The sequence below is a fragment of the Perca flavescens genome, chromosome 8 (genome assembly GCF_004354835.1).
Source record: "Perca flavescens isolate YP-PL-M2 chromosome 8, PFLA_1.0, whole genome shotgun sequence".
Classification (NCBI taxonomy): domain Eukaryota; kingdom Metazoa; phylum Chordata; class Actinopteri; order Perciformes; family Percidae; genus Perca; species Perca flavescens.
The window spans coordinates 23,694,022-23,709,721 of NC_041338.1; the positions used below are offsets into that span (position 1 = coordinate 23,694,022).

General features: G+C 38.8%; 1 protein-coding gene across 2 annotated transcripts; it reads left to right on the forward strand.

The window, feature by feature from the left end:
• Positions 1 to 3,599: 3,599 nt before the first annotated feature.
• On the forward strand, positions 3,600 to 6,680 carry ankrd34c (ankyrin repeat domain 34C). 2 transcript variants are annotated; one of them, XM_028586286.1, is made up of 2 exons: positions 3,600 to 3,717; positions 4,958 to 6,680. In XM_028586286.1, the coding sequence occupies exon 2, from the start codon at positions 5,008 to 5,010 to the stop codon at positions 6,592 to 6,594; it is 1,587 nt and encodes a 528-aa protein (XP_028442087.1). In that variant the 5' UTR covers positions 3,600 to 3,717; positions 4,958 to 5,007; the 3' UTR covers positions 6,595 to 6,680. The 2 variants fall into 2 exon arrangements, with proteins under 2 accessions (XP_028442087.1, XP_028442088.1); XM_028586287.1 differs by lacking the exon at positions 3,600 to 3,717 and adding an exon at positions 3,847 to 4,038.
• The last annotated feature ends 9,020 nt before the right edge of the window (positions 6,681 to 15,700 follow it).

A 15,700-nucleotide genomic window follows, 5' to 3' on the forward strand; every position in this document is an offset into this window, starting at 1 on the left:
AGGCATCTTTTCCTAAATCTGCCGAGGAAGGCATGGAGCAGTCCGGTGCAAAGCTGCAGCAGGGTTCGTGCCAGTTCATTGCTGACGCAGCCCACACATTCGCTTGATACAATCGCAGAGACACCAAATGCCATGAGAATGTCAAACTCAGTCTTTAAAGAGACAACCAGCACAGAAGAAGGAACACATACAGCACCACAACAACAGAGGAAATACGCTCTGTAAAAATCAACTTCTGTTTCGAAATGCAAATGGAGTTGTCAAGATGGAAAAGATGGGCAGGACTAAAAAAAGATCTCCCTCATGAGTTAATTGTATACAGTAAAAACAACTTTTTCTGTATTCACAACATGAAACATCCTCTGTATGACAGGCGCAAATTTCCTATGACAGAAGATTGAGATGAGGATGTGTCTGCGCTCAATTTAAATTCCAGGAAACAAGGGAAACAGCTAAAAACCACGGTGCAGGTGGATTTTGTTAACTTTGGACAGAGCCAAGCTACATGTTTTCCGCTGTTGTCACATTTTATGCTAAGCTAAGTTAGCAAGTCCAAGCAATGTGTGCTCATCAAAGTCTGGTTGTGTCTGTTCTTCAAACTGCCTGTGTTCATTTGTTTGTTATAATGCTTTTGTAAACTATTCAAATTCTATATTTTGACCCCTGTGAAGTCAGAAAGGTTTGTGCCATTGTTTTACTTGAGTAAAACCTGATAAAAAGTTACTAAATTTTGCCAGATTTGTTTATTGATTGATTATGGGGTTGTTGTAAGTTTTTCCCAGTTTCAACAGAAACTTCACAGATCTCATCAGGTGAATTATTATTCGTTATTGAGTTATCATTTCAGCTTTTGGGCACGTGGCAGAAGCTCAGTCGGTAGGGAGTTGGGTTGGGAGCCGGAGGGCTGCCGGTTCAAGTCCCCGTATGGACCCAAGGGTAGTGCCAAGGTACTATTGAGCAACTGCTCCAGCTGTGGACAGCCACAGCCACTCTCACTAATTTGTGCCTGTGTGTTCTAACAACAGAGAATTGTAATTTCCCTTGTGGGATTAATAAAGTATGTTAAAATAATAATAACTTGAATACAGTGTAATTTCCCAATTTGGGATTAATAAAATCCATCCATCTATCTACAATTATTCACATCAAATATTTTCAAATAGTCTCCTGAAAAAAGAAATCTGCAATACCTCCATATTTAAAGCTAATAAGAGGCTTTGAGAGTCAGTTATATGTATGTGGCATGGGATTGTAAGGGTTAAAGTCTTAGTGTTACATATCAGTAAACAATTTCTCAAAGATTTACTGACATCAGTGAAGCCAGACTTTTAATTAACATACCAGTGGCCAATTCAGGGTCTGGTACCAGAAAATAAATTGCAGGTTTCATATAATCATTTTGAGCCTATTTCCATTTTAATTTTTACTCAAATCCATTTCCTTTCTTTATTCTTGAAACATTGACATTGGTTGTGAATTGAGACCAGACATCACGTTTTCTGTTGCTGACTACTTCAGGAGACATTGTGATCAGATAACTGTTGATAACTTTTACATGTACTTTGACAGGATCTATAAATAGTCTCCTAACTACTGTAGTCTGCTGAGTAAAAATCTCACAATGCAGACGGAAGGAAATTATATATTTAGAAAGGAGGAAAGGAAGAGCAGCAGCTGTGATGTAAGATATCTGAAAATGGAAACTGCTCCCAGGGGTGACAGCGCTTATTCTCTTCACTTTAATTATTTCTTTTCCCTTCAATAGACCGCCAACGACAGCATCGTTGGGCAAAAGATCACGCTGCATGAGGATTGCTGACGTTTCTGTGGCTCCCAGTACTAATGAGCTTTGGCTTTGGTCTGGTCCCTGGGCCATCATGTCCCTGTTGACGCTAGTCTGTCCATGATACAGGTCATTTTCAATCAAGTGCACAAAAATTCTGCATTATACACCATTTAAATAACAGTTGCATTTTTTTTTTTTTTTGCCCAAATATGTTGAGACTACTAGTTCTTAGAATAAAAAGGAATAATTTAAGGGCATATTTTGCAGGTACCTTCAGGTTGCTTGATACTTACAATGACATCAGCACTCTTCAAGATATAACAACAAAGTCTTTTATATAAATAAAAATATTTGATTAAATTGAGACCAGATTTTTGCACAGACCTTTCTATTAAAATGTCTCTTGAATGGAAGGGACACAATCTTTTGACTTGGATGACAACTGGAAGGCTGTTTTATAAAACTACGTTCTCCATGTGCCTTGTAAACAACATGTCCCTGGGGGTTGAGAAGGCAATCATAGGTGAGAAATGCCAGCATTGACTACTGGAGTCCTGAGACGTCAAGTGTTTGGATGCATCAGAAAGTGATTAGTCCCAGTCTCAGAGGAAAAGAGCAGGGGTCAGAGGGCTAATGATTGAACGTAGTGATGGTGGTGGGTTGAGTAAATGCCACAAAAGCCTTTTGGTCCTTGGTGGAATGTCATGTGTCTGATTTACCTGCTCCTTGCTGGGCTGAGAACATCACTGTTCTCATTAGAAACTGCTTCTGTGCTGTCTCATAGCAACCTAAAAATAGAAATGTCCCCATTAGGCTGTATAGCTGTGATGGCTGCTACAAGTTTTTGGCCTCTTTAATTGTGCAAGCAAATATATATAAGTGTGAAATATTTGTGCTCCATCTCTTCGTTTATTGAGCAGCGAAACAAGTTAATCAGAGACACAATTGGTTGGAAAATTGTATAAATAAGCTCAAATACCATTGTTGTTATGTTATGGAAATAGTCACTGCTAGTGAAACGTGATCTCTGATTTGAATGTGTAAGGAAGCCCATGCATTTACCATATTGGCATTTCCTACAAGAAGCAGTGTGATGGCGATCCAGAACAGATTCCTTTCTCAAATTGTACAGCTGAATTGTCTTCGCTGTGCCCTTTATTACATGGCAGATAGGAAGAATGTCTTTAGAAAAGTAGAAAGGTGGTACTTAATTCCACTTCACATTAGAGATTGTGCAAGCCTCAGCAGTTTTAAAATGTCCTTAAAGACTTGGCTGAAGGCAAATCAACTATGTGATCATTTATCTTTTTATAATATGGAAAGCATTTTTTGTATACTGGGTTATACCTTATGTAATGCTTGTTATATGTTGTTGTTGATGTATTGTCTACATTGTCCTTTTATCTCCCTTGCCCAGGGACCACAGACTCTGGTACAGGGCTTGAACTGTGCATGGTCCCTGACAAATAAACTAATAAATTAAACTAAACTGTATTCTAACAACTGCCACTGATGTTCCACACTGCAGAGATTAAGTTATAGTTGATTTATTGCAGAGGCTTACTATTTGAGGCATGAATTCACACATTTTAAATAGGATAAAAGAAGAAGAAGTAACCAGCAAAAGTATTATTACCTCATTTTCTTCATGAGTACGCCGAACATTGTCAGATGCTTTTATTTACAAATTGTCCTTTTGAAATAATTTAAATAAAATACACACACGCAGAGCATTTACATGTGTTTGGGAGCTAACACTGTTTTTTCTTTGTTTGCTGCAGATACATCCCAGTTTCGTGACTATTTCCCGAACTGCCGTGAGACTGGGTTGGCAGATATGAAGATAAGGACAGAGGTTTTCATCAGACACAAATTATTTTTGGTCGACTCTGACGTCAAGAGAGTACACGTTTCATTCAACAAGCAGGAAAGTAAGTTATTTATAACCCGCAGCATCTCCAGGTTGTGATCATTGAGTGCGCAGTGAAAGGAATCCTCCCCGTTGGACTGATGTAGTGAGCCTCCATAACAAAAGCCACACAGCTCATGTGCTATGGTGCCAGAAAGGTACGGCGCCCTGTAACCTAAACTAGGAGGCGTTGATACGAACAGTCGCGGCTGAAAAAATAGGGATATTGCGAAGAATTGCAACAAACTTTCTCTTCTGAATGATACATTTCATCCCGATTCCTTCCCTCTTACATGACAAAGCACTGGCTACTTTGAGCATGGAAAACCTCTCCTCAGACTGGGTAAGAGAATTAGCGGACATTAAGTTGTTTTGCAAAATTAATGAAAACGAAGATTAATGGATTCAACTTTGTCGTTATCTTGCGTATAGCGGCTTTCTTCATCTTAGAAGAAGGCTGATAGAAATAGATGGATTACATCCATACTTACCATATGACGTAAGTATGTGTATGCTATAATTAAAATGAATATTTAGATAAAAAACACAATTTCTAATGTTGGATTTAACGGAGAATTAGACGTTTGGAATGCAGCGCGTTTCTGTCTCCAAGTTATCCAAAATGAGAACCATGGACAGCGACTCTTACGCCTCACAGGGTGCCGATATTTAATGTCGCCTGTCACTATTTTAATTTTAGATATTAACATAAAAACACGTTGTTGTAGCTGTTGTCTGTTAGATATTTTCGAAAAAGATGAATAAGGGTGGTGTTTTTGCGCACTTATAGGTTTATGGATGCTTATGTTCGTCGTTTTTCGTCGCTTCCATAAATATATTGGAAAAAGACACAAACGAGCTCCTGTCTTGACAGAGATAACGAGATAAACTTTGATCTTGATATCCACATATTATGATCATCCATCCGTATTTGTTTGTGAATCTAACAGGTGCTGTTAACCACGCTGTCTGCTGCACGGACATGCTTTTTTGGCATGGAAATGATCAGTTTCTACTTTGGAAAACTACATTTTTTTATTTTATATTTTGCATATTACCTTCATCTGAATTATTGTATAAAGAAATTATTTCCTGTATCAGAAATCTGTAACAGTAAGTTATATGTATAATCTTTAAGTGTAATAGACTGCCACCTGCTGGTGGTGATGATTTAGCAAAACATTAAAAGATCAAACAATATGAGTCTTAAATTATGAGGATTTTGCGATGTAAGCTGAACTACTTCAATGCTTTGTTCAAAGGACTGTGAGCTGTAAGTTCAACACTGAGAAGATCTGTGATTGGCTGGGAGATGGAAGATATACTGGAGCTGCGGACAGATGGAAACTCACTCCTGAAGGCGGTATGGCTCAGACGCTTGAGACTCACCAGACTTCTGTTGGAAGGAGGTGCATATATCAATGAGAGCAATGAACGTGGAGAGACTCCACTCATGGTGGCCTGCATGTCCACACACACTGACCAGCAGAGTGTGAGCAAGTCAAAGCTGGTGAAATATTTGCTGGACAACCAGGCAGACCCCAACATACAGGACAAAGCCGGCCGGACAGCTCTAATGCACGCCTGCATCCACAAGGCTGGGCACGAGGTGGTGGATCACCTGCTGAGCAATGGAGCTGATCCCAGTCTAGAGGACAGGAGCGGGGCCTCAACCCTGGTCTACGCCATCAACGCAGATGATAAGATAACACTAAAACTGCTCTTGGATGCATGCAAAGCTAAAGGCAAGGATGTCATTATAATCACCACAGACAAGTCGCCGTCTGGGACTAAAACTACCAAACAGTACTTAAATGTGCCCCCATCACCAGAGCTGGATGAGAGTTCCTCCCCATCATACTGCACCTCTCCATCTGATATTAATGTCACTGCATCTCCCACACTTGAGCACGAGCAACAAAACATAGTCTTCAGTTTCCAGACCAAGCTGAAAACCTCTAGTTCAGCTGCAAAGCTCGTCAACGGGCCCACGTCTCCAATACGCCGGCTTGCGAACCCCAAACGTGCACGTTTGCCTCAGCTGAAGAGGCTGCAGTCAGAGCCTTGGGGGTTAATCGCTCCCTCAGTCCTTGCTGCAGCTGCGGCCCAAGAGGAGAGTAAGAAAGCCAGCTCTGATGAGGATGTTGTTGCAGGGGTAAACGGACTCTCTCTGAGTAAGAGGTCAGCTTTATCTCGACAAAGCAGTGTGGATGGGAAGGACAGCTTATTCCCTCTGGTGGGTGAACAACCATGCAAAATGACAACCTCGCTATCAGTTCCTCTAACGTCCAAAGCATCATATGAAAGATCTCTTAGCCAGCAACAGCCGTTGGCACGGCGCAGTACTGTGCCCACAGAGCAGGACAGCAGCTGCAATAGTGGACTCGTCAGTCTGAGAGACACAATGCATAGGAGACGTCTGGGGAACGATCACTATGACTCAGACTCACAGCTCTACTCAGACTCTGGCATGTTAGATTCTCCTAAGGTCCCAATGGAGCGAAGGAAACTAAACACTTCTCCACTAGCGATGTTGACCAGCTCCAGAGAATCTCTAGACATCAACGCCAGCCCGTCCTCTCCCAGCACAGCACACAGGCGTGCACCTGGCCTCCTAGAGAGGAGAGGCTCGGGCACACTGCTGCTGGACCACATCTCCCACACCAGGCCCGGCCACCTGCCCCCTCTCAACATCAACCCCAACCCTCCCATTCCTGACATCGGGGCTAGTAGCAAGCCCTCCTCACCTCTGGCCACGGGTATTAGATCTATAGCTCCAGTAGCACCAAACACACCAAAGAGAGGCTGCCTCAAGTCCAAGAAGAAACTTGTGAGAAGGCACTCTATGCAAGTGGAGCAGATGAAACAGCTTTCTGATTTTGAAGAGCTGGCTCACTAGTTAGTAATGGTGTTTATGCAGCACATATTGTGGGTGTAGAAAATGCTAACACCATAACTTCAGGAAGTACATCCATAGGTTCAACTGTGTAGACTCACAGCCATCTAGATGTTGAATAATGTATAATTTATATAAAATATACAGTATATATAAAAATATATATTGAAACTAAGCAATATAGATAGACTTCCTCCCTGTGTTACACCCAACCTTAAAAACTATTATCTTTTGACTTCAACACCTGCTGTATATGTATTACAGTTTTGAATGTAAATGCCAAGACAGGGTACTATTCTTATAAACTAGCTCTCTTAAGGCCCTGACACACCAACCGGATAATTGGCCGTCGGACAGTGTGGCAAGGTCAGTGACTTGAGTCTGTTCGGTGTGTTCCGTGCTGTCGTCCGTCGGAGGGGCGGTTGGCCTTCATTTTGGCTGACCTGACCTGCTGGGTCGGAGGGCGGGCAGTCGGACTCAATGACCAATCTGATTGGTGGAGTACAAACCCGGAAATGACGAGCAGGATGAGTGACGGACGCCTCTTAAAATCTGACGAAAATCTTTTAAACTGACCTTTGTCGATCTGAAATGAAGACAGATTCAGCAACTGTATGGCCTATATGGCATTTCAGTGAACTATTTTCGTAAAATACGAGATCGTATTTTGAACAAGTCGCCATTATGTTCGGCTGGAGAAGCCAGACCCACGTGACGCGTTTGTCATTTTTGGGCTACAATACAGATTTGCGCCGCCTGCTGTTATGGAGACATATTGCGTCTCGTGCATGCGCAGAACGCATGCTCAAGTCGGCGTCGCTTCGGTGTGTTCCGAGGCACTTTTGGGACCTCGGGGAGCCGACTGATCAGTCCGACTGCCTTTTCTGCCGACGGTCGGACGTCGGGTTGGTGTGTCAGGGCCTTTACATGATAATGTAATGCGTAGGGAACATACAGGGTCCATTTGTAGCCAGCAGGCCACTTGGGTGCACTTTGTGCATATGTAATTAGCACCATTAATGGACTTTCTTTTAAAAAGAAAGATGTGATGCACTTGTCTGAGATGTAGCTTTGAGTAAGATGAAAATTGACTGTTTGTAGCAAATTTGTACAAAGTGCCTTTAAGATAAAGAAACCTAAAAAAGAAAATAAAAAAAACAGTGGACAGATACATTTATTGTGTTAGGAGCATTTTGAATTCATAATGATGTACCCAAAATGTGTTTTATTTCAACGTGATGTGAATGAATTATGCCTTAAGGAACAGGTAAAACGATGGGCTATGTATAACAGCACTTTATTGCCCAGGAGGAAAAAAAATTAAAATGTTGCTATTAACAGTGTTACAAAAACCTTCAAAGCACACATAATTCTAGTAACATTGAATGACATTCGAGCCTTCAGTCAACGTAGACATTGGTGAAACTTGTCAATTAAAATGTCATTTCATGCTAATGGCAATCAAAGCTAAAGATCATACAACTTCCATGTAACTTACCTGTGAAGCAACACTTCTGTTTAAGAAAAAAAAAACATAATGAAATCCATAGTATTTTTGTAAGTAGTTTGTTGTATATTCTAAATAAATGTCAATCACTTGTGAATTTCTGTCTGTTTTTGTCCCATTAAGTAGGATCTGAGCTGATAGTAGCCACACATATACTCATTAGAAAGAGTACCAGTCCTGCCTCAGGCCACTTGGCAGTTCTTTGGTACTATGAAGATGATGATGACGATCATCATCGATGTCACTGTGATTATATCAGACGAACCATAGAGGCACTCAGATCCCACAGCTTCTTGGCAGCTTCATTATCCAGACCCTGAGGGACCGTTGTAATCAGAGCAGAATTTAGTGTTAGAACAAGTTTTCATTCAGGATACAATCAATAAGCATGGAAATCACAGGGCAACTTACAATATAGTGATACTGCAAAATTTCTCCAATATTTCTAATGATGGTTATTCAGATGATTTTGTGTTAAGCAACATATTTTCCTGTCTATAAGGAGGAAGTACTGTATTCCATAGCCAGCGAAATCATTTTTCCACTATACAAGAATCAATTAATATTTTGTATTAATTGGCCTTAAAAAGCCCCAGATTTACTAAGTGGCTATTGGTCTGTGAAAATTTGATTAACTGTTATTTTGTTTGGGAATATGCACTACTAAAGCACAATATCCACTGACTTGATAAGTTGGTGACTAGGTGGAGAACAAAGTTGAGCATTTAGCAGGTAAGAAGCCAGAAATGTCCCTTAGTAGTCAGTGGAGAGCGAAAAAGAGTGAATATTGGACAAACATTCATCAGGTGCAGAGGTTAACGGACACAGCACTTAATTTTTGCTCTGGGGCTCCCATCAGGTTAAACCGGCCATGATTGTACTAGAACATAAAGTGTTATTGCTGCCAGTGTATCGACATCGACTCTCAATATAGTGAGATATTTTGTATTAATAAAGGCTGTCTACTTGCATTCAATTTGTTGTTGTTTGTTTAGTACTCTTGTAATTGTAATTGCACATTCTATATTTTTTTTCTTCTCTTCCTTAGGTAATATTCTTTTTATAAGCCCCTAGGGGTTTTCTTAATCTCACCTGCACAATCTTTTTTTTATTACCTTATTTCTTATTCACATCTTGTGTTACTGTTGATTTTATTGTGCAAAATAAACAAATTCAAATGTCTCACCTCTAATAATGAAGCTACCGTCTGCTGATTTACTAGTCTCTAGATTTACTAGATTTGCCAGACATTCCTCCACCGCAGCAGAGGGGGGTCTGGCTAGTCCACATGGGAGAAAAACGTAGCCATTTTAAACCAATCACAATCGTCATGGGCGGCGCTAAACTCCGCTCGGAGCCTCTGCAAAATAGCCTGGGGAAGGAACTTTATTTGGTGGAACGTGAACGTTCAAAAGTTGTTGCGAGAGAAAACTCAGATTGGACAGATAGTCTAGCTAGCTGTCTCAATTTACTGTGCAGAGATCTGAGGAGCAGTTAACCATAGTCCTCATAAATCCACCAGAGTTTAAAATTCCAACACAAAGAAAGCGGAAGGAAACGGACATCGGCGAGAAGACATGCATCCGGCGGAATTTCCTGTTCCATCTGAGCAATCCTGGAAGTGGAACGTCGAGGATATAGACTACTGATTTACTGACTGACCTGTAGTAGAGTCCACTTTCACTCTCCCAGCTTTCCTCCACAGCGCAGTAGATGGTGGTCTGAGCCCCTTCTGTTGGAGCCTTGACGAGTAATTTGAGTGGTATATATACACTCACCTAAAGGATTATTAGGAACACCCTACTAATACTGTATTTGACCCCCTTTCACCTTCAGAACTGCCTTTATTTTTCATGGCATTGATTCAACAAGGTGCTGAAAGAATTCTTTAGAAATGTTGGCCCATATTGATAGGATAGCATCTTGCAGTTGATGGAGATTTGTGGGATGCATATCCAGGGCATAAATCTCCTGTTCTACCACATCCCAAATATGTTCTATTGAGTTGAGATGTGGTGACTGTGGGGGCCATTTTAGTACAGTGAACTCATTGTCATGTTCAAGAAACCAATTTGAAATGATTCAAGGCTTTGAGCTTTGTGACATGGTGCATTATCCTGCTGGAAGTAGCCATCAGAGGATGGGTACATGGTGGTCATAAAGGGATGGACATGGTCAGAACAATGCTCAGGTAGGCCGTGGCATTTAAATGATGCCCAATTGGTACTAAGGGGCCTAAAGTGTGCCAAGAAAACATTCCCCACACCATTACACCACCACCACCAGCCTGCCCAGTGGTAACAAGGCATGACGGATCCATGTTCTCATTCTGTTCACGCCAAATTCTGACTCTACCATCTGAATGTCTCAACAGAAATTGAGACTCTAGGACCAGGCAACATTTTTCCAGTCTTCAACTGTCCAATTTTGGTGAGCTCATGCAAATTGTAGCCTCATTTTGCTATTTTTAGTGGAGATGAGTGTTACCTGGTGGGGTCTTCTGCTGGTGTAGCCCATCTGCCTCAAGGTTGTTTGTGTTGTGGCTTCACAAATGCTTTACCTTGCACTGTAAATCCGAACGTTCAAAGTACTTAAATATATTAAGTAGTGTATACTCAAAGTTTTAGAAAAATTTCTACTAACTTAATTTTTTCTAGTTGGTGTAACATGTTCTTCATTAACTTAAAAACATAACTTAAGACAACTTAATAGAATTGAGTAATAACATACTAATAATGATAAAGTCCTGAACCAGAAAACAAGTCAGTAGCATTAAGTAGTGCTCACTTAAAAAATGTGAGCTAATTAAGTATTTACTTAAAAAAAGCAAGCTTGATTAACTTAAAAACCTTAAAATAAACAAGTTGTCTTCACTTAACAAGTATAAGCTTATTGAGTGTTACTTACTCAGAATAAACAAGCTGTGTTCACTTAAAGAAATTAAATTTATTAAGTATTGTTTACTCAGAACAATTAAGCTGCACTAATTTACCATTACTAAGTTCATTGAACTTACTTTTTCAAGGCAATGAGTTTTCATACATTTTTTTAAGTAAAGTCAACTTGTTAAAATTAACAGTTACTCAGTTATACTCAGTTATACTCAGTTATACAATTATATTAAAAATGTGAGCTAATTAAGTATTTACTTAAAAAAGCAAGCTTGATTAACTTAAAAACCATGAGCTAATTAAGTGTCATTTACTTAAAATAAACAAGTTGTCTTCACTTAATAAGTTTAAGCTTATTGAGTGTTACTTACTCAGAATAAACAAGCTGTGTTCACTTAGAAAATATAAGTTTATTAAGTATTGTTTACTCAGAACAATAAAGTTGCACTAATTTACTATTACTAAGTTCATTGAACTTACTTTTTTCAAGGCAATGAGTTTCCATAAATTTTTTAAGTAAAGTCAACTTGTTAAAATTAACAGTGCAGGACTTTATCATTATTAGTATGTTATTACTCAATTCTATTAAGTTGTCTTAAGTTATGTTTTTAAGTTAATGAAGAACATGTTACACCAACTAGAAAAAATTAATTTAGTAGAAATCTTGCCCACAGGACCGCCGCATAATGGATGTTTTTCCTTTTTCAGACCAGTCTTTGTAATCCCTAGAAATGGTTGTGCATGAAAATCCCAGTAACTAAGCAGATTGTGAAATACTCAAACCAGCCCGTCTGGCACCAACAACCATGCCACACTCAAAGTAGCTTAGATCACCTTTCTTTCCCATTCTGACATTCAGTTTGGAGTTCAGGAAATTGTCTAGACCTGGAACACACCCCTAAATGCATTGAAGCAGCTGTCATGTGATTGGTTGATTAAATAATTGCATTAATGAAAAATCTTACAGGTGTTATTAATAATGCTTTAGGTGAGTGTATACACCACTATACAACTCTCTTCCACAGAGACATTGTGGACCAGAAGTGTCAGCTAATCATAGGATATAATTTTTCACTTTATTCACACACTCAAAGAGTTGAAAGGTTTATTAAATACTGAAAAATGTCTGGTGTGATATATAAAAAAATTCCAATACCTTGCTGTCTGTTAGTCATATCCCTTGTAAAGAAGGCATTAGTTAACTGACTTCGGCAATGGCTTTTCCAAGTAGTGCTGATGTATGTCATCAAAATAGATTTGACCTGTTGAGTTAAAGCAGTATTTACATACGTGCTATTTAATGTTAAACACTGAAACGAAGCCATAGAAAGAATAATTCGATAAAATCTCTTGAAGTGTAATAGAAAAAGAGAAAAACTGCACCTCTTTCTGTAGCTTTATTAGCTCTGTCCATATCTCTACAGGCCAGAATGACTCTTGCACTTGAAACACAGCAGCAAATCTTGTACATTTCAAATGAAATGAAATATTTAAAGGCTAGAATATGAAACCAGGATAGGTCACTAACCCCTTCTAGCCAGGTCAACAGCATCTGATTTGCCAATCCCAGTTTTGCCTCCGGTAACCAACACAGTTTATCCAACCAATGACGCTTTGTTGCAATACGCTTCACCTGATATCCAACTGTTGACTGCAGCATTTTAATTTTGTACCAAAATATTCTCAAATGTCAAGGTTTTACATTCAAACTACTGGCAACTTTTTTGATAATCAAATAATTGTGTCAGTCATTTTTCAAGCAAAAATGGCAAATATGTTCTTGAAAAAATTAATAAAACTGAAGTTTGTCTCAGTATCTCAAACAACTGCTGTTTTTTTCTGTGTTTCTTTTTATCCCTGTAAATAGGGTTTATAGAAAAAAACAAGCTATTTTAAGACATCATCTTTGGCTCTGGGAAATAATGATGGACATTTGTTCAATATTTGTTGACATTTCATAGATTAAACGATTAATCAATTCATCAATTGATATGATTAAAAAACGTCTTATAGGCCTACTACTTTTACACAAACTGTAGAAATAAAAGTCTGTTTTCTGCTTTTAATGTTCAAATAAATCTATTCATCTATCTCTTCATCCCTCTATTAACAACATACTTTACATCCTGCGACCATACAACAATTAAGGCAATAATCTTTTTGGATTTTAAATGAAGAAACCTTTGACAATATGAATATATTGTCGGTAGCCTATTTCTCCGAAGGTGCAACGAGAGTGCGAGGTGAAGGAGCTGACCAAATAAACGGGAAGATTCATGCTAACTGCATATAAGTGCTTGTGTCGCTGTATTTCAATGACGCAAACCAGAAATTGGCACCATTTGTTTTATTTCATGCTGCTCGCAAATCGGGATGCAGGCTAGGCTGCTCCTTCTGGTATGCTAGGTTGTAGCGTTAGCATGCTAGCTTGTAGCCTGCTGCGGCGTGGAGCAACATAAACAAACAAAACATGCTTGCTAATGTGATTTGCTTTACGGGCTGTCGCTGTAGCTTCTGACATTGAATTTATAGACCATTTCACATCAAGAATACACTACAGATAGCATAATAGCCTAACGTTACTGGTTTTATTCCATATCAAACTTCCTACAACCAGAGGGGTTATTTCCCTTGCAACAAGTATGTATTTTTCTATTTACTTGTAATTTTATTTAATGAAAATTATATGTTTGATATATTATATAATAATAATAAAAATAATATTTGTTTAAAAATTGTTGGTGAAAATTGCACTTGGTACAATCAAAGAATTTCTAATAAGGGAAGAAGTTCCACTCTCTCGTTACTTCCGGCTTCTGAACTGGTTGCAGCAGATCGGCTTTGGTATAATGTAAAAAAAAACTCCCCTTTGTTGCACAGGCAACGCATGTGCAAAACAGCCAATAGGAACCTGATTCTATTCACCGGTTACCGTAGTTTCTTAGTACATCCATGAGTCTGACAGAGCAACTGAATCTGAGCATAAATTAACTGTTACTGTGACCACAGCAATCATTTTAGTATACTGAAAAACAAATTATGTATCGCTTTGAAGGTCTACATGCTGTTTTATACAACTGAATTAACCCTTCCCTGTTAAAGTCCGATCACAGCACACTGTATTTCTGTTTAAACATGGTCCATCTCGCATTAGCTACAAATGTACCGCAAACCAACAACAAGAAATGCCCTCAATAACAGTAGTTCCCATGTTGGTACACCTTACATTACACACAGCCTTCCTCCTTGCTGTACCGCTTAACGTCATCCTATAGCCTACAGGATTCCTATTGGTTATAGTTCACAAAAGTTTTAAAACCTGTGATGCTATATTGAACAGTCTGCTTGCTCTGTGCCTCAGACATTTAAAAAAGGAATACTAATAATAATTTTAAAAAACTATAAATAGCAATGAAAAAGAACAGTTAAAGGTACAAATACATTTTAAAGATAAGTTAAACAATTACAAAATAAAAATAGACTAAAATGAAATGCAATAAAGGGAAAGAGAAATGTAACAATAATAGCTGTAATTATCATTACCATTGTGACCATTATCATTTTAATAGTTATAGTTTTCGGAGATTGAGCTGAAGTGAACATAATTGAAGTTCTAAGTAAAAGCAAGGCTAAAAAGGTGAGTTTTAACATTTTAAAAGCATAAATTGATGTTGCTTGATGGAGACGTATGTCTTTGTTTTTGGGGGTGCCAGGGAGTATCTTTGCATCATGTCAACTGAGTAGTAGTTGACATGAACAAGTAGTAGTAGTTTACAAGTACAGGAATTTCAACATTTCTCATAAAACTTACTGGTTACAGCCAATACAACACAATTCACAAATTGTATTGTAAATTGTTAGCTTGTGTTGCGGTTTAAGCATATGTTTATATTTTTTATGAATTTTATTATATTTAAGTCAATTATGTACAATTCTGTGTTTCTGCTTCAAGATGAATTTCCCTCTGGGGACAATAAAGCTTAAATTGATAAAATATTGATAGAATAAATCCATAATCTCAAATCAAATACATACATTTCCCCCAGCAGAGGTCACTGTAAGCTCACAAAGACCGTCTTAGTGCCTTCTAAAGGAGTCCAGTAGATGGAGCACATACGTCATGTTTTATTTTTTTATAGCCACAGTTACCAATCAAGCCTAAGAACACTAGGAAAGTACTTTATATAGCATCAAATTATATCCTAAACTCCTACAAGCAAATTAAGATGTGTCTCTGCTGCTGTACAAGCACACAAAGGAAGAAGCAGCACCAAGATGACAGTAATAATAGCATTACACCCTCAGATCTGAATTAAAACCTGATCAGAGCTGCAGCTGAGCAACTCACTGACTCTTGAAATAAAACATTTAGTTCCTTGCTTATTGATGAGGGTAATGTTTTAATGTGTCAAATCAATAAATGTTCCCCTCTCTTAAAAGCACAATGGACCATTATGAGTCTGGAAGAGACTAAATATAGAGCTTTAACCTTGGAGTTTACACAGTGACATCTGAGAGTGACTTGAGAATTGCTGCGTGTATGTGAAGGTGGCCAGCATTGGGACACTGTTTACATATAGATGGCTTTTGAAAGTCAGCAGATTATGTAATTGCTACTGTCCCCTGTGTGACCCCTATTTTTCCAGTCTATGGTCTGACTGCAATAACCTGCTTTACAGTCCCTCATTACATGTGCAGGACAACACTGTGC

Bases quoted from the DNA above. Each gene is read 5' to 3' on its own strand.
- ankrd34c (XM_028586286.1), top strand. From the start codon at position 5,008: ATGGAAGATATACTGGAGCTGCGGACAGATGGAAACTCACTCCTGAAG.